General features: G+C 44.6%; 3 protein-coding genes across 6 annotated transcripts; 2 read left to right on the forward strand and 1 right to left on the reverse strand.

The window, feature by feature from the left end:
* Positions 1-6: 6 nt before the first annotated feature.
* Positions 7-13511, forward strand: incenp (inner centromere protein). Of its 2 annotated transcripts, XM_030366750.1 has the most exons (20): positions 7-194; positions 1665-1813; positions 1967-2077; positions 2193-2881; positions 3201-3249; positions 3412-3472; positions 3593-3710; positions 3814-3847; positions 4277-4364; positions 5344-5484; positions 5792-5812; positions 6235-6344; positions 6447-6558; positions 7613-7735; positions 9851-10005; positions 10126-10231; positions 10538-10627; positions 12674-12736; positions 12833-12986; positions 13116-13426. In XM_030366750.1, the coding sequence occupies exons 2-20, from the start codon at positions 1674-1676 to the stop codon at positions 13292-13294; spliced, it is 2544 nt and encodes an 847-aa protein (XP_030222610.1). In that variant the 5' UTR covers positions 7-194; positions 1665-1673; the 3' UTR covers positions 13295-13426. The 2 variants fall into 2 exon arrangements, with proteins under 2 accessions (XP_030222610.1, XP_030222611.1); XM_030366751.1 differs by lacking the exon at positions 5792-5812 and having other exon boundaries at positions 13116-13511.
* A 1399-nt stretch (positions 13512-14910) lies between these two features.
* fth1b (ferritin, heavy polypeptide 1b) lies at positions 14911-19157 on the forward strand. 2 transcript variants are annotated; one of them, XM_030366221.1, is made up of 5 exons: positions 14911-15044; positions 15622-15727; positions 16008-16154; positions 17924-18049; positions 18181-19157. In XM_030366221.1, the coding sequence occupies exons 1-5, from the start codon at positions 14926-14928 to the stop codon at positions 18337-18339; spliced, it is 657 nt and encodes a 218-aa protein (XP_030222081.1). In that variant the 5' UTR covers positions 14911-14925; the 3' UTR covers positions 18340-19157. The 2 variants fall into 2 exon arrangements, with proteins under 2 accessions (XP_030222081.1, XP_030222082.1); XM_030366222.1 differs by having other exon boundaries at positions 14956-15089.
* best1 (bestrophin 1) lies at positions 19073-24811 on the reverse strand. 2 transcript variants are annotated; one of them, XM_030366220.1, is made up of 10 exons: positions 24347-24811; positions 23804-23998; positions 23568-23662; positions 23094-23327; positions 22204-22358; positions 22017-22094; positions 21400-21552; positions 21220-21300; positions 20703-20854; positions 19073-20615 (listed from the first exon to the last, which is right to left on the reverse strand). In XM_030366220.1, the coding sequence occupies exons 2-10, from the start codon at positions 23953-23955 to the stop codon at positions 19574-19576; spliced, it is 2142 nt and encodes a 713-aa protein (XP_030222080.1). In that variant the 5' UTR covers positions 23956-23998; positions 24347-24811; the 3' UTR covers positions 19073-19573. The 2 variants fall into 2 exon arrangements, with proteins under 2 accessions (XP_030222080.1, XP_030222079.1); XM_030366219.1 differs by having other exon boundaries at positions 23804-24023.
* Positions 24812-25384: the final 573 nt, after the last annotated feature.

Genomic DNA, 25384 nt, shown 5'->3' on the forward strand with positions numbered 1-25384 from the left:
CCGCCTTGGGATTGGCCGTAGAGGTTTTGAACCGTTTGAACAGTTTCAGCGGTTAACAAGCAGTACAGTGTGGAGACGAGGCAGCAGCTGTGACGAGTGCATCGTACAAATGGATCAATAATAACGAAATCATTTTATTTCACCAGCGAGACCGCATTTTTTAGGGATTCATTTTCGGTGACTTCCGCAGAAAGGTAAAGGTTTTACCTCTTATGTTCTAGCTCGCACGGCTAGCTAAGTTAGCTTAACTTGACCTGTCACGCGACGTTACAAGACTAAAGGGGCCATAATTTACCAACAATAAACTGGAAATAACCCAGGATAATGTAGGGATGGAAGGTCATAAGGACTTGTGAAATGCCTGATGTGTATAACGAAACCCAGCTAGAGACCGAGTAATGTTATCGTCTTCATTGTGCTGGGCATTCAACAAATGTTGTATTATTTAAATGGTTTAGGTCAACGTTGCGTCGTGATGTGGCCCTCGAATCTGTACACGTGAGCATTGGAGTATTGTGTTGGTGGTTATTCTTATTTTGGGTAATTGTCTAATATTTAAGCGTCAAATGATTTGCAACTTGGAGTTGCGGTAAAACTGTCAAGACACGACAAAACCAAGCCTTCATAAGACACGTTAACGCTGATTCAGGGTTAGACAGTCCAAGATCAGTACTAGTCTCCTAGATCTCTCATTATCTCTGGCCAGACCTTTGAAGATAACTGATCCTGGTCCGGAATTGGGACTTAAATCTGCTCATCACTTCATAGGCATCGTCCCTTTTCTATGTGATGTTGAACTATGTGCCTCTAAAGTAGAGGCACATAGTTTCTTCATATGCCAAAATAAAGCTAATTATGTTGATTTATTATGGTAATTAGAATTGATTAATATATCATGCACTGTCTCCTTTGACACAGACTCTTCGTTTATTTGAATGAACGAATACGTACGAAAACGGATCCGAACTTCGATCACTAGAGCGTGAGGAGAACAAATGATAACAATGGTGGAAGATGGATAAACCAAACATGTTCTGAATAGATTCCAACTATCACTTTGAAATCAGAGAAAATACCGTCGTTTGTTTATACTTCGCTCCACCCTTAAAACACCCGTATAATCCAATAGGCTGGCATGGCTTGTTGTCTACCTCAAATTACTGCAGGTTCAGGCGGATGTGAGACGTTAGGCAAAATTTCATCCCCGCCCCCACGTGAGTGGAGGTGTGCAACTCAGCTCTACTCATCAGAGCAGATACAATGTGTAGCCAGGCCGACCCATACAAAACGCAGTGAAAACCTAAAATACAAATTAGATCATGGTAGATTACAACAAGTTGACCATTCTCTGTTCATGAATAAATATACCTTTAGGACAACCTCATCAACAATTATTTTTGCACGACTCGCATTAGAAACACTGGTAGTTTCTCATGGGGATATTATATCGACCAAGCATATTAAGTGGTTCATTAAAGTGCTAAAAACACCTACACATCATCAACTATCATCCAAAGATATGTCGGTCGTCTGCTTATGTTTTTCCGCTATGGTATGGGTTAGCAATGTCTGCAATGAAACGTCACAGGTCACGTATTTTCTGAATTTTTAATGAATGTTTCCCTCCATCGGGCTTGCTTTAACAAATACCCCCTTACTTTCAGGCACTCAACATGACCTCCCCATTCTCATTCGTGCTGTCCCTTAAGGAACTGTTTGCTGGGAAACTGCAGCAGTTCATGAGTGACATTGATGATGTTCACAGTGTTTGGCTGACTGAAATCAAGCAGGAAGCCGACCGCATGTTGTCAAGGTAAGCTTCAATAAAAATGTTTTCATGCTGTTCATTCATATATTTTCTGCTGCATTGTCAAGATCCACTCATCAGATAATTTTTCTTATGGCATTTCATGGAATGGACACTTTTGTTATTGTTTGATTCAGTATCATTTTTCTGTAATTGAAGTGATTTTAGTGCTGAGCCAGAATTGATGCCAAAAACTCCATCTCAGAAAAGAAACAACCGCAGGAAGCGTGTATCCCTGGGCTATCAAGAAGAGACTCGAGCCAAGAGACGGTATGGTTCAATATTACGGGCATATTCATTTAATTATTCAATAGTTTGCGCACTCTACTGCACTCTCTAACAAATAGTAAAAGTTTGTTATGTGTTATTTTTTGTGTTGTTGCAGGTTTTCCAAGGGCAAACGTAGCAAATTACGGGGCTCCTCTGTTAAAACTTTGGACCTTCTCGCTGAAGATGAGGGCATACCCCGAGCCAGCACGTCAGGGCAGGTTGTCGAGCAGCCCAAACGAAGCACTCGCAGAAACAAACAAACCGTGGCTGATGCATCACTGGAGGAAGCAGCCTTCAGTGACTGCAGTGCAGAACAGGTACCTGAGGTGGGACCAGAGGTTGCAGATCAGGAGTTGAAGACTGCAGTAGCTGAGGAGAAATCAGAGGTCATAGATATGGAGTTGGAGACGGCGGTACCCGATGCTGAGACAGAGATCGAAGAAGAGACAGAGATCGAAGCAGACGAGCCCAAAGCGTGTTCCTCCATCCCCACACCGTCGCCGCCCGAGATCCCCGCCCCCACGGTCTCAGTGAGAATCTCTTCCACAGACCGCCGCTCTGCAGAGCTGGTTGCACAGCGCGTGGTGTCGCCCGGCCGCAGTGCCACCAAAATAGTCATAGCTGATACACCCAGTAGGGCCCGACGTATCTCCAACGTGCGCCTCTCCCTCAAGCTGCGCTACTCCAAGGCCGGGCTCCGGCAAAGCAGGATGCAGGATGGTGTGCGCCGGACCTCCAGGCGCTCCATCCTGAAGAAGAAATTGACTCGTGGTGGCAACACGACATGCAGTAGCAATGATAGTGGTGAGTCTTGTTGCAATATAGGCTAGTGGTAAGGTTGTTTTAAATCCCAAAAGATTATGTGTTCGGAATACCCTGAAGTCCATTCTTAACATGTAGCTCATCCACGACTAAGGGGCCTTACCCTAACCTGCTTCTAAATAACATGCATCCAAAAAAAAAGGATCTCCTCAATGCCACATCATAATAATCATCCAAGACATAATGTTCAATTTTTCAAGATAGCCTGGCATTTAAATATCTATACAGTTTTTCTATTGATATTCTAAAATTGTCAACGAGTTTAACATTAATGTTTTGAAATTCATTGCTTCTGTTGTAGATGATTCTTGCATTGAAATTGATGGAGAAGTGGAGAAGGACAGAGAATTGTGAGTGGTGGATATTAACCATACATGGCATTTTTGAGTGAAGTTAAAATTGTTGTACACAAATACATTACTTAATTTCAACAAAGCATGGAATAACGTTAATAAATAGAAAAGGTGCAGGTCAAGAAAGTCTCAAGTTGCTGTTTGTTTGTTGTGCCTCAGGCCGTCGGTGCAGAGCGATGACGCTGAAACGGCGGCTGACGAACCACAAGCTATCCCAGACGTCAGTGTCTCTTTGTTACTGTCGAAAGAAAATTGCGGTCTAAAAGAACTGGCTGGATATTAAGAGAAATATATTTATTTGTGATGTTTTCTTCGCTTCACTGAAACGCTGGCGGAGCAGAAGGCAGGGAGCGGAAACGAGCGTGTGACTCGCTCCATGGCGGTCAACTCTCCTGTGCTCCTATTCTCCCCGGTGCTCTCCAGCATGTTAAGAGGCGTCCCCTCGGTCCTCTCCCCAGGTCAGTGCGGCGGCCATTAAGGGACCTTTCATTAAGGACTATGTTGTGGACCCCCTCGTTGTTCTGATGAGTATTGTATGTATTTTTGTATTTATGGTTATAGGCGGTGCAAAGACGACTCCTGTGGGAAGTTGGAGGTACGTTTATTAGTATGCAAGTTTTTGTTTGCTTTGTTAGATACATTTGTAAGTGGTTCACCATCTTTGATATGAAGGGGTCGGCTTAGCAGTTGTCTTGTAACCGAAAGGTTGCTACTTCGATCCCCAGCTCCTCCTAGCGGATTGTTGATGTGTCCCTGAGCAAGACACTTAACCCTAAATGCTCCTGATGAGCTGGCTGTCGCCTTGCATGGTTGACTCTGCCGTCGGTGTGTCAATGTGTGTATTAACTGATGTAAGTCGCTTTGGATAAAAGCGTCTGCTAAATGCCCTAAATGTAAATGTAAGACTTGCATTGAGAATATAGTGCATTTGTCGTTGTCCATCTGGTAGTTGATTCATGGTTCCTGTTATACTGCATATTTTTCAATGTAAATCAAGCTCCTAAGATTCTCTCTAATTATTCAGGGGCAGCCGAAATAGCAAGCGCAAATCCCCTGAAGCAAAGGAGGCCACCCCAAACAAGAAGCCCTTACCTGCAAAGAAAAGCCAATCGGTAAGATTCATAAAATATCAACCTTTATTCAAACTCTTCCAAGTGTGAGTGCAGGCATTGTTTGCATGGGAATAACACTATCTGGAGTTTGGCGTGCTGCTTTAGATTGCTGTGAAAAAAAACCACATCATCCACTATGGACGGTTTTAGTTGACTCCTCCGCTCTTGAATAACATATCCAGCACCGGAGAAGTCTCACTTGCAATCGCAGAAAAAAGATATAGAGCTCCAGGAGTCCGCAAACGGCAACAATTACTTCTCATCCAAGCTGCAGTTCACTCTGGACTGCAGGGAGAGAACGCTGTTTGGCTGTTATGTTACATCCCTCAGGGATTGAACGCTGACTGGGTTTGTGGGAGTTGCGTCTTCAATCCACAAGCCCCAAAAAGTCACTGTCTGCCTTTTCTCGTCATGAAGGCACCAATTAGAAATTGATGTCACTATTCAACTACATCTATGACTCACTATCAACACAGATTCATGTCTCCACTAGTGAAATTCTCCTTTTAATGAAGGGTTCCCTTACGATGACCGCAATGTATAGCCGGTTCCCGAACTGTTGACAAAAGATTTATACGGAACTACATCATTTATTACCAATAATAATAATAATAATTTTGTTCTTGTAGTTAAACGTCTGTGCATCCATGTTTTTCCGACTTGATAGTTTGAACGCACGTAGGTCGGAGATGCCGCGATTCCCATTCCGACTTTCCACCTCCGACCATTAACGAAAGCAGCATAACGACCGTCTTTGTTCTTTGCCTGTGTCGTAAGTTAGATAGCCATGTGATTGCATCGGATTGGTGCATAGACTTGCGTACTCAAATACCCGATACTGCCTGTAAGAAGGTATTAGAGGAATTTCCGATACTGGCATCGAGAACGACTCTAATTGGTTCCATTGGGTCATTTTTGCACACAATTACTTATCAGGCGTAGAACTGTCCTTGATCAACCCCTCCAACTCAATGTCCAGGTCATGAGGCCCAACATGAGGGCCTTCCTCCAGACAGTACAGAAGAACCAGATGCTTATGATGGCTCCAGCGTCTATGGGCCGCAGCACTGTGATGAAGTCCTTCATTAAACACACCACGCCCCTTAAGGTCGACGCAAAGGTTAGTTTCATCCTTCCCTTCTCGGGGAAACAAAACAGGCCCTGATTTTGTCATGTGTTAAAAGGGTTATAACATTGTCGTTATACCGCCCCAAAACCTTGTCTTTCCCTTTCGTATTCTTTTTCTGTTTAAGAGACGGCCTTTATTTGAGATACAGGGCTAATTCCATCTTTTCCAGCTGTCGTGAGCATTTGTTTTTTTATTTTGCTGACCTGAGTACGGTAGTTATTGTACAAACCTGTTGTGACTCCCCTGCTTAATGGCCAAACTGGTTCTTATTTGGATGTCTCTTTCCCCTTATCCCAAGGACGTAAAGCACGGTCTTGTGGTAAGTGAAAGGTTAAAGCACGCGTTTCTGAGGGCATTTTCTTAATGATCGTGTATTAGGCCACTTGAGTGTTTAAGTCTCACTTCTTGTTCACCCTTCACCACTTCTAATGTGCTGGACCCATCCCTTTCTGCTGCTAATTTCATACAGCAATACAAAGATTTTGTTTTGTATACATAAAGGACAGTTTAATAAAACAAATAAAAACATGAAAAATTAAAAGTATTGCTTGATGAAATCAGATAAAAATACTGACTTTTTTTCTTTCTTTTTTTACTGTTTTATTACATGGGTCATTGTGGATTCTCATAAGCTAGCAGAGCCCTTTTCTAATCTTAACCATCACTTTCGACCGTTTGGGTTCAACTTTCTGACATGTGTCACTCAAGTCAAGTCTAAACTTGAGTCTTTTACTCCCCTAGGCCAAAGAACGCCTCAAACTGGAAGCTCTCAAAAAGAAGCAGGAGCAGGAGGAGGAGAGGATAAAGAAGATGGAGGAAGAGAAGAGACGAAAGCTTGATGAACAGAAACGGTCGGCACAGTTGAGAAAATCGTTGGGACTTTCCAGGGCCTTGTGTTTGCCTCATGGTTTGTAGGTGAACCTCAGGTCTAAGTCATGTGGGTGCTCTTACAGGAAGAGGGACGAGAGGCTGAGGAGAGTGGTGGAGGCCCGAATGAAGGAGGACGAGGAGAAGAAAAAGAGAATCGAGCAGAAAATGTCCCAGACCGATGAGAAAAATGATAAGGTCTGTATTGTGATTCGGGGTGTGAATCTTTCGGTGTCACTATTGTATTCTATTTCAATCCATGGCCTCGATTCTCAAATCCATACAGGCCATGACCATTACCAGTTTGTGATACTTTTCATGTACAATCACTGTGTAGGAGCGTTATAATAAGCGATGTGTATGAAATGAGGCCCACACCATGGCGTTACACTATAGGTGGTATAGCGTACCAAGTGCTTTCACTTGGGCTGCAAAAAGGTACATTTTTTTTTTAGTGGCTTTCCTTCTGCAACCTCACTGCTCGATGCAACTCATTGCTACACACTGTCCCTTTTTTAACTGAATTAGCTGGGCAATAAACACAATACCGGGCTTATATTGCCAGCCTAGCTAGTAGCGCAGCTAATTAGCGAACATATCGAACGACTCCCTAGCGGAGAAATAATGGTGGGGACGGATTCACAATAATGGTCACTAGGGTAAGTAGAGGTAGCAAAAAGCACAATCCTACATAAATACTTGACTAACATCAGTCATTTACACGTAACTTCCCCAAAACGGCAGAAAGTGACGCAGTTTCAAGAGACAGAAACTAAGTTCTTCGGGCCAGTGACCTAATAAAGATAAACTCAATTAAATGAGCGATAATAATTCTACATGGAGCATGGTGCGTTTAGGTATTAAGTGATTTATTGCCGATGATCCATGATTGCCTTTGTGAATGTCGGCCCAAATCGAATATTCAATTATTCGTTCATACCACCCACTGATTATTAAACTATGAAACAATTTAGTGATTCACATCCCTAGTTGTCATGACCATGTATTATATAACATGGTTGCCTGCTTTATATTACATGGTAGCCTTACATCGAGGCTACCTACTTGGGAGCAACCCGTCAGAATAAGATGGAATTTGCAAGTAGCCAAACAAGGAAATCATACCTTTCCCTTCAGATCTCACATCAAAGCCACGGTTTGAAGTGTATTCATTTTGACCATTCGCATGAGATCACTGGCACAGACGGGTCTATTATTATTTTTTGAATAAGGTTTAATGTATTTCATACAGATGCGTGTTGAGCGCGTGGCAGAAGAAAAGGCCAAGAAGAAAGTGGCTGTGAAGCGTCAGGAGGAGCTGGAGCAGAAGAAGAGGCTGGAAGAGGAGGCCAGACTCAAGAAGATCCAGCAAGCCGTAAGATATTCATCATTATTCACCATACGGTTTAATGGTGTGACGGTGTTTCCAACAGGGTTGGGGAAGTTACTTTTAAAATTTTGATCTGGGGGAACACTCAATTCAGATTGGCTGAAGGGTGTGCATTAGCCCCTGATATACGGACACCTGCTAAGTAGTTCCAGTCAAATTGTCTGTTTAGCCTTAAAAACGAGAACTGGTAAATTGTGAAAAATGCATTATACTGTAATTAGAAAACGTGATTATATGCTATAGAGTCTATAGACCCTATAGTATCTGTGGTATAAAGGCTGGGACGAATTTCGAATTACAAATATGTACAATGCATAACGTTAGCTCTCTGGCTCATAGCTTAGTGGACTAGAATACCTCCCGTTGCCAAGTCATAGCTTAGGTCCGTCCGATTTATTGGAGGAGTTAACGTTTCCGTTGCATAAGAACCTTACTGGAGGGTAATGACTGTTCTAGGTATTAGTCAAACCCTCAGGGCAGTGTTTCCGCTAGAGGAAATTGGTGCCGGTGACCGGGAAGGTTTCATTTTACCGGTCAAATTGGAAAAAAATCGGTCGGATATTGTCCGTGTTTATTGCACTTAAAAAAATTGATAGGCAGGCTATATAAAGAAGAAGAAGTGTGTGTGATCATATTTTGATTCGTCATGGTTGTTAAATACCGGTACTCCGCAAAGCTTGCCGCCGGCTTTCGCTAGCTTGCCGCCGTTTAGTTCATAAACCTACGGTAGTCTATTGCGATCAATTTGAGCGAGTGCACGAAATGTAACAACTTATTTATTTTATCACACAGGCTACGCTACAATCAAAACCCTCATTGTTTTACATGAATTGGCTAAACAAATGACCACTGTAGCATATTTAAACACAATTCAAATGAACACATTCAAAAGTATTTCTGCTCAATTTAAAAGGTTGACTCTCCTCGTGACTGAATGTTTGTATACAGCGCGCATGCTGTATGCGCGCAGGGTTGATGCGCTCCACTTTTTTCTGTGGAGAACCAGCGCCTTGAATATCGCGCATAAAACGAAACCGGATCGTTTTCGCCCGTTTCGGCTCCGTGTGGACGGGGCCTTATTTCCAATCAGTCATTCTGACCGGAGACATTTAGAATTTTCGGTCCTCCTCATTTTTTTTACGGTCAAAGACCGGTAATTACATGACAACGGGAACTCTTTCTCAGGCGTTACCAGGGAAACAAAGTTATGGCTTGTGTTATCCCTTACATATATACCTCTTGTTTAGATACCTGGTGCAAATGACGTTTTAGCTGCTTATTTGGGCTTGGACTCTACATATAAATTCTCCGGGGATCTTGAGCTACATGTTGGTATGCTTTCCTTTCAAATGCTTGGTGAGGTTGACTGTTCAGTTAGCGGAAGTGGCCAAAAGTTTCTGGCCAGGGAACCGTGAAAACCTTACACTCGCATTCACCCCCTTAGATTCAACGATTCCAAAGGAGTGTGAATACCTCCATCCCTCAAAAGTGAGCGTTGGCTGCTTCTCGCTTGTAATGATTGCTCTTCATTGGGGATCGACCGATACAGGTTGTTTTTTTTAGGGCCGATACCGTTTTTCTTTTTTCATCAGCTTTAGCCTGATAACCGGTACGCCGATACAGATTTTCTTCAGCCAATATTTGGAGCCTATAATACCCTGGAAATCCAGAGTTTCCGCGAGAGCACATTTTGAATTTCTCTCTCTGGGAACGAGCAATATACTCGTGTATATTCTGTGCCTCCTCTGGCCTATAGAATTAATCAATCACATTGATGTATCAATATAGGCGGGCCAAAAGTGTTGCTGTTTTACCGACCGGATACGGCAAGTGTCAAAATGTCTTTAAGAAGTCGGGATCACACAAACTTGCACCGTTCACACTCCGTTAACTTAATTTTCGTTTGAGACTTGACTCGAAAGACCTGCCTGATCCATCAAAGCATCCATCACCCTCAAGAGTAATTTAAATGTTGGTTGGTTGAACTTTCACCGTAGGATCTTTAGACATCCGGTAAAGATGCCATATTCAGGTCTGTCTTGTTAGTTTCTCAGTTTAAACTGGTTCCAGATGTGCCTATGTTAATGTGTATCTCTACAGGAGGAGGAGAAGAGGCAGCAGGAGCTGGTGGCCAAGCGGGCAGAGGAGGAAGAGCGCGCTCGCAAGCTGGCTGAAGCCCGCAGAGCTCTGGAAATGAGGAGGGAGCGGGAGAAGGAGCAGGAGCAGGAGAAGGAGAGACGAGCTCTTGCTGAACGGTAATTCATTAAGAATTATAATCATGATTATCATGCTAATGAGCCTAATGTTCTTCAGTTAATTAGTGAATCATTGGTAATCGTTTGTTAATGTGGCTTTGTTTTCTTGGTGGTGTTCAGAGAGCGTGCAGAGAGGGAGAAAGCTCTAGCTACTCTCTGGGCAAACAGAGAGAAGGAGAGGAAAGAGATGGAAGAGAAAAGAAACCTTGAGGAAAAGAGAAGGAGGGTGAGCACAAATATTGGAACATATTTACTAGGATTCCAAAATATATTTGAACAAAAAAGGCTTGTTTCTAGAATATTGTGGTACATCATGAATCCCTGTTGAGTGCAAACAGATCTGGTCATGGAAAACATGATATTTCCACTCTATTAGAATTATTCCTGTTGATGTGTGTGTTATTGTGTATCTTAGAGCAATATCGTTGCATTCAATTGTGATGACGGCCAATACGACTACTTTCCCATAACGATTAAACATATTATGAAAGTATGAAAGACAGTTGATTGGATGATTTCTGGGTCCCTTTAGGAGGAGCACCAGCGGCTGGCTGCTGAGAACGCTGCCCGAGAAGCTGCGATGCACAAAATGGCTGCTGCCTCGGCTGCTTTAAATGTCAAGGTGGGTGCGAATTAGAAAAACACTGCTTTAATTGATTTGTGAAATAGCATAATGTTTAAAGGTCCCGTGGTATGCTACTTTATGGAAGCTTTAATATAGATATTAGTGGTACATAACACAGTATCTCAAGACGTTCCCGAAATCCAGCCATGGTGCAGAATTACAGCCACTACGAGCCAGTCGCACATTGAGCATCTTGGCCCTGAGCAGCTTGAGGCCACGGTACCATGCACTGTTTACAGTGGATGTATCGCAATGGCGCGGCGCACACAGTAACGCCGCCTACGTTACTGTGTGCGCCGCGTTCTGTAAATATTCTAGAACAATCCGGGTACTCCGGCGGGAGTCCTGGAGCTCTGCCCTTCATATGCATGTCATGCAGGCTAGAATTGCAAAACATTATTGTATAATTCTTATAATTGACATTTCTCTGGGCCAATCGTAATCTTGGCACTTGCTTCAGAATCTTGAAGCACACAGCACCAACTGAGCTCGCCTTTCGATGAGGCGCCTGGCTATCGCGCGAGTCTGATGGAAGACCCTTAACGTCAATTTGAAGTTGGGGTGTACGGTATAAAAAGTACACCAGTGTGAATTTGCGTTACGGTATTGTTTTTGACGTTACCGTGTGACCGGTAGATAGTGTTTTAAGTCATGCGTTAATACAGTAACCTAACTACTTTTTCATGTAAAAAGTAAAGTTACGCGCAATTGCTGAAAATATGGTAACGAAACATACTACCTTTTTCCATTTGGCGCAACGTTACTTTTCCCATGGACAGATTTGAGAGCGATACTGCCTTCTCAGGCAGTATGCTATTCCGCGCCTGTGCAGTGCTTGTGCAACAGTCCCTTGACAAGCTCTCATTCCACACCGTACGAGACAGACACTGTCTCTGCATATCAGACATTGCTTCCGCAGGCATTTTCCGAAGCCAGTCCTTACGACAAAATGCCAGCGGTGAAACGAGATTACAAACGCCGTCACAGTTTACCTGTGTAAGGACATGGTTCCCTTTCACAATGTCGATAGAAAGGGCTTTAAAGAGATGGTCAAAACACACGAGTCAGCCAAATTGAGATGCCAAAACTATACGGCAAGGTCCGCAAGCAAGTGGAGAAACAAATCCATACTATTAAACATTAGTGTTTTTCAGAGATGGTAGTAACTTGAGAAAAGATTTTAAAATGTTTATGCAGTTTTGCTGCCTAACCAGTATTTTACCCCTTCAGAAGCATTTATATCGGAAGTAGAAGATAAAATTAACATACTGTGATATACATTTTAGTCCATACCGTGCTGCCCTAATTTGAAGGAACTATCTTATGTTAAATTCGAGGTAAGTCACGCTTTTTGGAGCAAAACAAAAGCTATTTGTTTGCTTGATTCAATTAACGTTAGCTACTGCTTTTGGTACTAACACTTGCGTTACAGTGTGTGTAATCACACACACACACGTGGTGCTCACACGTCGTAAATCATTGTCTCATTGGCGGGCCAAATTCATATTCTTACTCTGCAAGGCAGAGAAAGGGGAGGTAACTTGGCCCCATATGACGACGTACGGGGCCACATTCCAAATCAGCGCGCCTTAGCTTCCATTTTTCAAAGGCGAGCAGGATAACTAAAACCACTGGGGGACGATAGGCAGGCTAAGGGAACTCATATTAATGTTAGAAAACCTCATAAAGTGAGATTTCCATGCCATGGGACCTTTTAAATCCGACATGACAAATCTGTTGTGTTTTGTATACAACTATGTCATAAAATAAAGTTTGTGTTGAAGTCTTAATTACTCCCTATGGAAGTTGAGAGAAACAAATAAACAGGCTTATCCTCCCAATGAATTCATACAGCAGATTATACGTGCCTATAGTTAAGGCACTGCTTGTTCCTTGTTGTACGTAACAGTGATGTAATTTGTTAAAGTGGCTATCTAGCTATTACAGAAAATATATAGGTTTTGCAAAAAGATGGGCTATGCTGGTATTTAATGAGCAGTGTTGGCTGTATAATAACACCAATATTCCCCTTGTATCTCCCAGAGCTCTCTACTCAACAGCCCAGTGAGGAAGGGGGCGGCCCTGAACATCACTGTGGAGGTTGAGGTAACGATGAAATATTGATATTCTAAATTATTGATTGTTAATCGATGTATTAAACCCTTAATGTTAAGCGGCCATGTCGGTGACCCTCCTCTTCAGAAATCCCCTCAGTCCTACAGCCTCACTCCCAAGGGTGGCAATAAACCACTTCTTAAAAGTAACAGTGCTGAGGATTATGGGATGGACCAAAAAAGCGATGACTCCACTGATGACGAGTCGGCGCCACGGAAACCAATCCCGTCATGGGCAGAAGGTATGGACAGACTGATTATTAGGATTGTATTACATGTCTGTCTGTCCTGCCAACTGGTATTTAGCTGTTTGACGGGTATTATTGGAAAAAAGTAAATTCTAACACACGTTTGTTATTTCTTCCTTCCAGGTCACAATCTGCAGCAGGCCATCACCAAGCAGTACTTCAACCCCCCAGATCTGCATACCTACTTTGGAGTATGCGAGCCTCCGAAGCTGGAGGACATCTTCTATAAGAGCAAACCGCGCTACTTCAAGCGCACAAGCTCCGCTGTATGGCACTCTCCCCCCCGACACGGAAATTATTAAATATCAGGGATGGGTATTCTCTTTAAGGTTTCGTATAAATGGATTTAAATAATGTTTTCATTTTAATTAGTTTTTCCTTTTTTGTATTGTATCTGAGAAATATGTCCAGTGGAAGCGACCTCTTTAATCAAACGTTGTGTCTGCATGGACCTTATTGTTTATATGTCATGTGCTGTGGAGAATATCCACTCTTTGAAAAATAAAAGTTGCAACCGTGTTTGTTTGACATTTATTTACACCCATTCCCTCGCCGGACATCCCATGCAAATAAAACAAGAGCTTGCAGGTGCATCCGGTTCTCCGGTTGCTACAGAAATGCCATATTAGTCCAAAATATTCTCGATTGAACCATTGCTTCGTTTTGGACATGGTTTACAGGGGCGTTTCTAGGTTTCTGAAACATCCGGGGCTTAGCCTAAGAGGGAATAGGACAGTGCGTGCGGCAAATTTTGTCGTATACTTTAATGCGCATGCACGTTTTTTTCCATGATGCTAAAAATAGGCAGGTAATTATAGCTTTGAATAGCTACCTCACTGCTGCTATCCCCAGACAGCTAAAGTTCCATTCAAGTTATTTCAGAGTAAAATGAATACAAGTGAGACAGACCTTACATTAACTATATCAGGGGTGTCAAACTCATTTTCACAAAGGGCCACTCTATGATGCAATGATAATCACACTAAGGGCCAACATGGAGTTTACTGACATGCCTTCTTTTTAATCCAAAAAGTAACATCTATGAATATTTTGTATACAACCTTCGTACAGGGTCGTATAGGCTAGGTTTCATTTCAATATTTTGGGGGACAAATTATAGGTGGGGGGTATTGGGGTACTCCCCCAGAAATGTTTGAGTGTCAAACACTTAATTTCCTGCATTCTGGTGGATTTTTATTCATCTATCTGTGCCTTTTCTGCATCATTTTGTAGTGGAAAAGACAACATTCAGGTTCCTAAAGAAACAACTATTATGGAATATAATGCAGTAAGGCTCTCAGGCATCCTGGATTTTTCAAAACTTTCTGCAAATTGAAAACATATCACATGTTTTGGGTAATTCTTTTTTAGGAGTCATGACTTAGCAGCACCAGTGTTCACTATTTATGATACTTAACATTGGTAATGAAATGACAGCCACCATTGGAATTGAAAAGGGTGGGCACTGGGCAGCTAGCTAGTTAGCTAAATTGTAACTTAAGGCAAAAGTTGGAAACAAATCATGTTGGCATTCATCCTTAGACACTTGACACAATCAGTCATCAATATAGGCATGCTATTTAGCCTCATAGATTGGCCTATTAACAGCCCACAGAAAACTGACATATTTTCTTCAATGCAAGTTCATCAATTCATGGCTTAAAATCTTGAGCAGTAGAACAGAAACCTAGCAGTAAGCTACGCAAGAGTCCTAAATAATGGGAGCATGTGCGACGTGCGGATATGGCACAGGCTCTGTATGCAGCCAAATATTAAAAAAAAAATATATATATAATATTTTTTTCTTTCTTTTTTTAACAAAGAAGATTCGGGCCTAATCAAATTAAATACGAATAAAACAGCCTAGTGACGCCACTTTACACCAATAAAACGCAGCAGGAAAATGCCCTTACGTCATTGCCTTGTCTCATCGATGCGAGCCCTTATTTTGAAAGGCGTGACCGGATGTGGTGGTGTGACCTCTCGCTTTTCATTGGTGGAGCGTTCAGCTAGTGGATTGAGGAGCAAAGGACACTGTTTAAAGGAGGGAAGGTGAGCGGCGACTTTCCTGTTTTATTCCTCCACACATTTAATCAGGTAAATGCGGAAAACCTAATATTAAATAATCTTTAAAAAAAACGATGGGTAAATTATCTTACATTTTACAATTCATTTGACTTTAGGGCGGTTTTATACTGCGTTTGTAAGATTGTCCAATAGGAGCAATTATTTACCTTATAATTCACGTTATTAATGAATAAAAAACCAGCCTAAATGCGAAGTAATCATGGTCCTATATCATGTGAGCTCAGTGGATCTGGTCCGGTGGGTCCATATCTAATGCCCTGCATGTCTCTGCGTTTGGTTGTAATCCTTCAATATCAAAGACAACACGATGTTTATGTTATTTTTTATTATTTCATATAGTCTACATTCTATTTTAAATCTCCTGATCAAATGAGCCGCCGTCCGTTGACGTTTATCTGATTTAACCAGGCTGTCATAAGATAACCTCACTATTAATGATAATCTGACTCAGTACTACAATGCATGCCGATGCTCTTAAGAATGTTTTCAATATGTCGAACAAAATGTTTTTCGGTTGCACTTCTTGTGCTTCTTTCCTCAGAATCATGACTTCGCAAATCCGGCAGAACTTCCACCAGGACTGCGAGGCGGCCCTGAACCGCCAGATCAACCTGGAGCTCTACGCCTCCTATGTCTACCTTTCCATGGTGAGGTGGTAATAAATTCATGGTGCCGTACTTAACTTGATGTGATATTATTAGCGACAAAAAAGCAGAAGAGATTCTGAACAGAACAGAAGGCTAGCTACTATTATTATAGTTCTATCCATGCAGAAGATATGTTGTACATGGATAAAGTAGACGAGGGGAGCAGAGCCATCCAGACGTTTCTCTATCTAACAGCTAAACACGCCATGATGGTCTGACCCCAACCTGTTATGGATCAGTGGGAATACTATCTATAATTGTTTGGTTCTTTACCTTGCAGTCCTACTACTTTGACCGAGATGACAAGGCTCTTCCGAACTTGGCCAAGTTCTTCCGCTCGCAGTCCAAAGAGGAGCGTGAGCACGCAGAGAAGCTGATGGCTCTGCAGAACCAGCGCGGCGGGAGGATCTTTCTGCAGGACATCAGGGTAGGATTCCCCACGGTGATGTCATGTAGACCGTGTTCATGTTGACCCGTGTTGAAACCGTCCTCATGGAGATACCGTCCTCATGATGAGCCATGGAGAGACCGTGTTCATGTTGACCAATGGAGATACCCTGTTCATGTTGACCAATGGAGAGACCCTGTTCATGTTGACCCATGGAGATACCCTGTTCATGTTGACCCATGGAGAGACCTTGTTCATGTTGACCCATAGAGAGATCATCCTCATGTTGACCCATGGAGAGATCATCCTCATGTTGACCCATGGAGATACCGTCCTTAACTCTGGAAAGTATCTCCAATGGGCCCAGGCGGCACACATTTCTTCCAAAACCTCCTAAAGCACTTCCTGGTTGACCAGCCCTGATTCTGTCCTCATACTAGGAACACATGTTTTGTTTAACTGCTGTAGTGTAGTAGAGGATATGGTCTGCAGACGCTATCAGACTTTGGCTGCTTGAAATAGTCTTGAATCAGTTTTTTTAAATGTACCTGAATGTCATGATGATAATTATACATACAAACAGCTGTGCATTGGGAGCCTTTGCGGTTTTTGGCCAAGTACTGTCATTTCAACAAGGCACATGACACAATGGTTTTGTGTCATGCCTAAGGTTTTAATTTCAGTGTTTTGATTTAATTATATGACAAGACTCCAGGATGACCAAGGGTTTTTCTGATGGCATAGAACAACACCTTCCTCCTGCTAGGGACAGATTTCATCAGAGGGACACAAACTAAGCATTGATCGTTCTATTTATACCATCAATGGCTCACGTTTCAGTCCCCTGCAGACAGAAATCTGCGCGCAAGTGATGTGTAGCGAGGCATAAGCAGGCTACACAGCGGTGCCGCAGCACCACGGTGTGCAGTGTACGAGCGTTAGGTTCCGCCCCTAGCAGCAATGGGAAGCCTCGCGCTGCAGGACCGCTGTGATTATGTTTTGAATGCAGCAGATCAACCAACATAGTCGGTATAGGCTACCATAACGTTGTTTTATGACTACATATATGGCCCTGATGCCCATGATCCTCTGTTTGTGCTTACAATGATAGTCACATTAATTCATGGTTACTTTATGTACTGTTGGGCACTTTGTTTAAGGTTTAGTCACTTGACACGCTTTATTTACGGTCATTGCTCATTCTTTTTGCATTGTGGAATTATTCATCTAGTGCATCAACAATCTCCATAAGTACAGGACCTTGTACCAAACCACTTTTAAAAAGTGCTTTTTAAGGTGGGGCCACACTAGTGAATAGTTCAGTGGCGTGAAGCCTAGTATTGGGGCGGCGAGTGGTTATACGTCGGAAATAATGGAGTTGGTTGGTCCGACGCGCGTCCTTCGCCACTGCTGTACTTTAGGCTGTAGACTCTGTCTTTCTGCCTCACTAATGTCTTAGTGAAACCATCCTCCCAACATGTAGAGCATGCAAACCATGTATGTTAAAGATACCATATCATGCTTTTTTAGGGTTAATAATTGCATTTGGGGGTACTTCTAGATTAGGGTTACATGCCTGTATGTTAGAAATACTTCAGCGTTCTCTTGGTGGGCAGGACTCTGATTTTTCTAACTTAGCAGGCGTAAAACATGTATACATGTGTCATATAACCGTACAGAGCTAAGGGAAAAGTCGAAAAAGCATGATACCTCCCCTTTAACATTATATTCTACAGTGTACATGATCTGTTTGGCGATAAAGCTGCTCTTTGTTGTGTTTGAAGTGCCTGTCGCTGTGTGTTTGGCAGAAGCCCGACCGGGACGAGTGGGGCAGTGCCGTCGAGGCACTCGACTGCTCCCTGCAGCTGGAGAAGAGCGTCAACCAATCCCTGCTCGACGTTCATAAAATAGCCTCCGAACACGGTGACCCTCATGTAAGACACGAACGGACCACATAAGGACCCTTAGTGAAGCCCTCAGCCACTTCATTCTGATGCTTCGAATCCCTGAAATGGTTATAATTTGGGACAATTGATTGACTTTTGTCCCGCCTCTTTCTGGACAGATGTGTGACTTCATCGAGACGCACTATCTGGACGAGCAGGTGAAGTCCATCAAAGAGCTGAGTGACTGGGTGTCCAACCTGCGCCGCATGGGGGCCCCTGAGAACGGCATGGCCGAGTACCTGTTCGACAAGCACACCCTGGGAGGGGCGAGCGCATAGAGCACCAGGGTCGTCATACGTCACATGCACTGGAACCTGCCTCATGAGTCCTTTTCAGCTAGGAGGCCAAATGTAGTTTCACTGAAGGCACAGACTGTGTCTAATGAGTTGAAGCTATAATCTATTTTCTATTTAATCACACTCGGCCCGCTCAATCTTTTGTGAGAAATGAAGGGAGTCTGGTTTACCAGAATACTATAAAATTGTGAAATGCTTGTTTTAATGTTCATGTGTTAAACTATATTATATTTAAATAATTTATGATTGAAAGTATATGATGAAAATATAGATGCTTCATGGATCTGTTTAAAGGGGTGATAACATGCCACCAGGTGTGAGTGTTACAAGCCATTTGAAAATCTTTATTTTCCAGTGTTTTAGTGATATCTAAGTGGGCGTATCTACCTAGATGAACGCTGGATAGGCCAGCCGAGCAGCCTACCAAGTGGACTAGGAAATTGAACTTATCTATACATACATCTTGATGAACATTCTCGCTTGTGATGTCACTAAAACACTGGAAAAGCAGATTTTCAAACTGCTTGTAATGACTAAACACACTCATACCTGGTGGCAAAATATCACCCCTTTATAAAACAGAGGTTTCCGGTCTCTTTAGTTGTAATGTTGGATTGCATTGTACTATAATTTTCCCTTCTCATTTGTCCACTGACTCAGTGCAGAGTTCAGAGGGCCTTATACATTGTGCACAACAAAACTGACGAAAACAAGCTTTCTTTTATGCATGTTTATCCCCTTTTCTTGTGTTTTATGAGTGTGACATAGTTACTTGAATACAATAAACATTCTAAATAGTTCTCATTGGTTTGTTTCAAAGATCAAATGCATCTTTCTACCAGTACATGTGTGAATCCTGGAATGCAGGAAATGGAAATGGGTTTATTAAAGAGAACTGTCCCACAGTAGGAAAACAGTGTGAGTAACAGTGCTTACTTTATTTCCGTTAGTGCTGGAGATCAGTGCAAAGTACACCTGAAATGTTTGATTGATTCCAGGCGATACTTACTACATAAGTAGGCTGATTTGCTCTGTAAATCCAGGAAGGAAGTAGAGATTAACTGAATGAAGGCTAACTTAATGAAGCTTTGTACAACTTCATTGACAACTAAACACATCCATCTAGCATAGAACACAGTTAACACTTATTTCACTTATATCATTACCTATCTAATGTAATTGCCGTCTGGAAAAAACATGCGGAAGGTGACCTGCCTTAGTCCTGTTCCCTCGGTCCAGAAGCTCTGCTCTTCTGACTCTCCAGGAGAGCGCCCAGCAGGTCACCTTCAGCCAATGAGATCCCTGAATCGTTGGGTGAGTGCCGTGGATTCGCTACTTGCAGAGACGACCCTGAAGGGGAAACAGTGTTCGTTGTGTTGCTCAGCCCTCCGTTGCTCGCCCCGTTACCTTCTCGTAGGCTGCTGTTGAAGTTACCGTGGCTACCCAGGGTGCCGTGGGTCGTCCCGGGGCAGAGGTTGGCAGCAGCGTTCGTGCTCAGGTGGCTGGGTGTGACCAGGCTGGTTGAGCTGTTGCTGGGATTACTGGCGTTCCCTGTAGCGTTACGAGGGGGGACGTTCAACCCCCGCTCCCCCGGACTGCCCGTGGCCCACCCGCTGGGTGTCCCGGGCTGGCTGTCGGCCGGGTGCGGGGGGTCCAGGGTGAGGTGAGGGGGCAGCGGGCGTCGGGACAGCAGGCCCTGTCCCGGTCTGAGTTTAGAGATGGGCCAGAGCACCGGCGCCGGGTCGGGGAAGGAGAAGGCCGGGGCCGTGGGCACCTCGCCGTCGGCCGTCAGCCAGGGGAAGGCCGAGGAGGGCGGGGGGGGCAGGGTGGTGGGCGTGACTGGGGGGACCAGCGAGCTGCAGCTGCGCTCCCAGTCCCCCGGCGTTCTGCGCGGGGGCCGCGGCCGCTGCACGGCGGGGGGCACGCAGTGGATGGGGGTCTGCGGACAGCTGTAGAAACCCGGCCTCTCGTACAGGGGCATGGAGGAGAAGTGGTAGTCAGGGTCCTGGTCCGGGTGGGCGGGGTGGCGGCCGTGGTTTCGGGCCCCCCCCGCGGGGTGCAGGTACGGCGGGATGCGGCTCAGCGGGGCCCCCGGGCGACGGCGGAGGAGGGGCACCCTGGAGGAGCGGGGGAAGCTGGGCGACTGGACGCCCAGCAGCCGGCCCAGGCCCCCCAGCAGTGGGGTGGAGTAGCTGGCCTCCTCGTGCTCCTTGATCTGCTCCAGGTTGGGCTGGAACTCCATGTCCTCCTTGGGCATACTGGTTCAGGAACATGGAGTTAGCCGTTCCGGACCCCCACCGGGACAAACAGATACACAGTCCAGATAACAGTTGAAGTAGTCTCACCTGATATCGAGCGCCGAGCCCATGAAGGAGGGTTTGCGGTGCTCAGCGCTGGCTGCGGTGTACGGAGGCTGAGGTTCGGACTCGTTCCAGTACTTATCTCTCTCCACCACAGGCAGGCTGTCATACATCTCATCCACAGACAGTAAGGACACCTGGAGGAGAAGGAACAGCAGGCCACACAGGCTTGATGGGAGCTACATTTAAGATGTGCCAATGGTAAATGGACTGCATTTATACAGCGCTTTTCTAACCAGCGGTCACTCAAAGCGCTTTGCAATATTGCCTCACATTCACCCCTTCATGCACACATTAACACACCAACGGCAGTGTCATCCATGCGAGGCGTCAGCCAGCTCTTAGGGAGCAGTCAGGGTGAGCTGCCTTGCTCAGGGACACCTCGACACTCTGGGTTCGAACTAGCAACCTTCCGGTTCCCAGCCATCCCGCTCTACCTCCTGACTCACATCCCGCCCTATGGTCCGAGCCACTTGGAAAGGGATTTATTCTGCAGGCAAACCTGCAAGTTACGATCCACTAGCCAGTTGGTTTCAAAGTCGTCATCGTCCTCGCCGAAGGGGTTTATGAGCTGCTCAGCCACCTAGGAGCGCATCACCGGGAGGGGGAATGGGATCGGATTCAAATTTAGGACGGGGCATGGTCAAGCGCCAAACATTGAATGTCATCTGCTTCATTGTACCTTCAGCCAGCCAACATAGAAGAAGAACTGCAACAGAGTGAAGACAGGCAGATAGAAGTCCTGGTCGTGACCCGGGTAGCCCTGGGCGGGGTCCAAGAACTGCCGACCAATCAGACAAGCCAGGAAGAAGCTGTACACAGCCACGGTCACCACCTAATCAGCAGACACCAGTTAGGGCGCGGGGCTGAGGGAGAGGCTGCTTTCTGCTGAAAGCCGTCTTTCTGCTGATTGCAGAAAGTGTTTTTTTGTTTCTACAAGAATTATAGTTTATTAAGCAGAGTGATTAGCACATGATTATTTATTGATGATTATAATTACTATGTGTAATTATAATGTGTAATATGTTGTTATTATTATTACAATAAATAGTAATTTCATTATTATATAAAAATGTTGATACGTTTATTCTAATTGTATTGAAATACATTTACAAATGTTCTATAATAATACAAATACCATTAATCTTAATAAAAATAACAATAATAGTAATTATGAGTAATTAAAAAGTTACAAGTATTTTTTTATTGAAATATAATGTTACTTTATGCCAACTTCCTAACCATTGTCCCTTATAAGAACACAGGTCTTGTGTTTATCACTACAAGCACAACAGAGACCTGAGTGTAGACCAGAGGCAGGCTGATCCAGTCATAGCCGTACAGCTTCATGCACTTTGTCCGCAAACTGTTCAACTCCTGAACCGAGATGGGACAGAAGAGCAGGAAGTGTAAACATTTCAAAATAAAAGTTCAGAAAAATAAACAAAGGAAATGACGTTGTTGTTGGGCCTGAACGGAGGCTTACTGCGAGGATGGCGGTCAGGGCCACGTCATTGTTGATGCGACCCTCAGTGCGGGCACGCAGGGCCAGGTTCACGAACCACATGCATGGGACCCAGAACTTGTTGTGAGGGGAGGGCAGGGCCTCAAGGTGCCTCAACTCCTCTTGGGTCATTAGGCCTGAGACGAAGAAGCAGTGGATGATGAGGATGAAAAACGACCACGAAGAGGAAGAGGAAGATGAAGAATTTAAAATAAAAAGAAGACGAGGAAGAAGAAGCAGAAGAAACAAACCCTGGTTTATGATAAAGAAGTTGATTTTAACTCACTTTTGCTTTGACATCTAAAAATAGCTAATGTGCTCGACCCATTCTGTTTTAAGCCGTGTGATATACAAGGCCTGGTTCTAATCGGTGCCGGGACATTGCTAAAGCAGATGAAAACACAACAAAGAGTCACGTTTAAGCCCCAGCGGTCGGAAGCACATTAAGTCAGAAGCCAAGCTGTGCTGCCCTCCGTCTGGCCTTGAGTCGCTGAGGAATTTTTACACATAATCGTTGGTACCAGAGTAGAGCCTGTTCATAGATCTGAACCAAACACAAGGTTATTGAATGCTGTAGGCCCATTCAATAACCTTAGCTGGATGTGAATAATTTGGCCTGAATCACACATTTCAAAATGTGATTGACTACCAGATTGATTGATGGACACCCGACAGATAGATTTGACTGATTTCTGATGTTTATTTAAGGGCGGTGACTAAGACTGCTCCTCAAACGTCAGGCGGGGGTCGGGGGCATCTCGCCCCGAGGACGTCTAACGGCGGGCGTCAGAGTCGGGGAATCGAACGAAGAACCTCTCGGCGGGGCCTCGAGCCCCCTCAACGCTCCAGCCTGCATACAAACTGGTTCCTACCGGCCTGCACCAGGTGCTCCATGGTGGGGAACCTCTTGTACACGGCCGTGCTGACGGAGCGGTAGATGAGCGCGCCCGACAGGTTGGCGTAGCGCATCAGCGTGCGCCGGGTCAGGAGGGCGTTCTCGTCCACGCCGCGGACGTGGGCCCCCACCAGCGCCGCCAGCCGGTCGGGCCAGGGGACGCTCTCGAACTGACCCCACCAGCGAGACACAACCAGGGTGACGTAGAACCCTGCCGCAAGGACGCACCTTTCATTACTCAACAAGTTTTTTTTGAATGATATTCATTTGAAAGAGCAGGCCAGTGAGGACAACACACAATCAGATGCACACACACTCACACACAAAAATATACACACACACACACACACACACACACACACACACACACACACACACACACACACACACACACACACACACACACACACACACACACACACACACACACACACACAAACACCAGACTCACCAAGCACAAAGGACACAGGAATGAGCTCAGCATAGCGGTCACAGTACATCGATAGGTTTTCAAACTGTCTTTTCTGCTGCTCGTTCAACACGAACCTGGGGAAGGATCAGCCCCACGGGAGAAGCATAACAACAATCAACAAACAACAAGAAAAAAACAAATGCAGTGCCCTTTAAACACGGGGACTATAGCCGACACCCAATCAGCACTCGGTCCTCAGAGCTCCGCCGGGTTACCTGTACAGCCAGCTGAAGAAGCAGTAGAGCACGGTGAAGAGGATGAGCTCCCGGTACAGGAGCTTGTAGATGCTGCCCTTCCAGCGCAGCAGCAGACGGGAGAAGGTCCCGAGGCCCGCGTCCGCCACGCAGCGGGAGTAGGTCACCGTCATCCCTGCTGATCACTCCGAGGAGACCCCCAAGTCAGCCAGGACCCTTCATCAGGGGCATGGGCACATATCTGAGGATTAGAGAGAGAGAGAGAGAGAGAGAGAGAGAGAGAGAGAGAGAGAGAGAGAGAGAGAGAGAGAGAGAGAGGGAGAGGGAGAGGGAGAGGGAGAGAGAGAGACTGAGAGAGAGAGAGAGAGAGAGAGAGAGGGAGAGAGAGAGAATTAAAAACTTTCTAGCTGTGTCTAAAGTCTTGTTTTAATACAAGACTTTAGACACAGGTAGAATGTTTTTAATGTCTGCCTGTGTGTTTTACTGTAGCCAATCAAAACACAACACAGCACACTCCTCTCTAGCTCTCTAGTTCTCCAGGAGAGAGCCGGATATCGTACTCACCGTGGCGAGGGCCGTGGTGGGACCGCCGTCCGGAAGGCTTGGGACGGAGGAAAAGGTAAAGGAAAAAGCCAAGACACACTCACACTCACACCTCCGGTCACTTGATGTGCTAATCCGTTCCGGAAACAAGGCTGCATTGTAAAGCAGCTCCCCGTTAATCTCAGCGAATCACATCGCTCAAGTTACTCCATAATAACACCAATATTAGGACCAATATGAGTGGTCAAGGCCTGTTTACACCACCTGTGATGACTCCTCATTCTACTGTCTCTTAGTATGTTGGATTTAATGGATGTGTCTCAACACATGCTTCAAGAACATTGATATCACTGATCATTGGTCCTCATTTATGTAATTCTGGAATTTAATTTGGTTTCCTTGGGTACCCAGGACGAGGCTGCCTGACACAGCATTGACCCCTAGTGGATGGAATGAGAGAGAGAGAGAGAGAAAGAAAGAGAGAGAGGGGGGAGAGAGAGAGAGAGAGAGAGAGAGAGAGAGAGAGAGAGAGAGAGAGAGAGAGAGAGAGAGAGAGAGAGAGAGAGATAGAGAGAGAGAGAGAGAGAGAGAGAGAGAGAGAGAGAGAGAGAGAGAGAGAGAGAGAGAGAGAAAGAAAGAGAGAAAGAGAGAAAGGGGGGAGAGAGAGAGAGAGAAAGAGAGAGAGGGGGGAGAGAGAGAGATTAACCATTTCTTAACCAATAGAAAAACACATTCATAGAGGCAAAGTTCATCTCGCAAAAACACCTGACGTATATTATTTTACTTTTTAAGCACATTTTAAAAATAATTAAAAGATTTTAACACAATTTTCTGAACATGCCAACCCCAGGGGATGACTGAATATCTTGATTAGTGAGTATCAACACAATGTTAAAGAGCAAATGGAGATAACAATATCAGTAAGAATGGAACACAGCATCTTACAGCGGAACCAGACAGAAGAGGTGGCTTTCATTGAAAGACATGAGCAATGTTCCTCAGACATCTTATCCTGGTAACATACTGTAGCTACCCAGTCCAAGGAGTGGGAGTAAAATA

The sequence above is a fragment of the Gadus morhua genome, chromosome 9, assembly GCF_902167405.1.
Source record: "Gadus morhua chromosome 9, gadMor3.0, whole genome shotgun sequence".
Classification (NCBI taxonomy): domain Eukaryota; kingdom Metazoa; phylum Chordata; class Actinopteri; order Gadiformes; family Gadidae; genus Gadus; species Gadus morhua.

Excerpts from the sequence above, each read along its gene's own strand:
- best1 (XM_030366220.1), bottom strand. The coding sequence starts at position 23,955 with ATGACGGTGACCTACTCCCGCTGCGTGGCGGACGCGGGCCTCGGGACC. Across the intron at positions 23,663-23,803 it reads TTCTTCAGCTGGCTGTACAG|GTTCGTGTTGAACGAGCAGC; the intron begins GTAACCCGGCGG and ends ATCCTTCCCCAG. Across the intron at positions 20,855-21,219 it reads TAGTGGATCGTAACTTGCAG|GTGTCCTTACTGTCTGTGGA; the intron begins GTTTGCCTGCAG and ends CTTCTCCTCCAG.
- fth1b (XM_030366221.1), top strand. The coding sequence starts at position 14,926 with ATGCGAGCCCTTATTTTGAAAGGCGTGACCGGATGTGGTGGTGTGACC. Across the intron at positions 15,728-16,007 it reads CCTATGTCTACCTTTCCATG|TCCTACTACTTTGACCGAGA; the intron begins GTGAGGTGGTAA and ends TTTACCTTGCAG. Across the intron at positions 18,050-18,180 it reads CCGAACACGGTGACCCTCAT|ATGTGTGACTTCATCGAGAC; the intron begins GTAAGACACGAA and ends CTTTCTGGACAG.
- incenp (XM_030366750.1), top strand. The coding sequence starts at position 1,674 with ATGACCTCCCCATTCTCATTCGTGCTGTCCCTTAAGGAACTGTTTGCT. Across the intron at positions 3,848-4,276 it reads ACTCCTGTGGGAAGTTGGAG|GGGCAGCCGAAATAGCAAGC; the intron begins GTACGTTTATTA and ends CTAATTATTCAG. Across the intron at positions 5,813-6,234 it reads ACGTAAAGCACGGTCTTGTG|GCCAAAGAACGCCTCAAACT; the intron begins GTAAGTGAAAGG and ends TTACTCCCCTAG.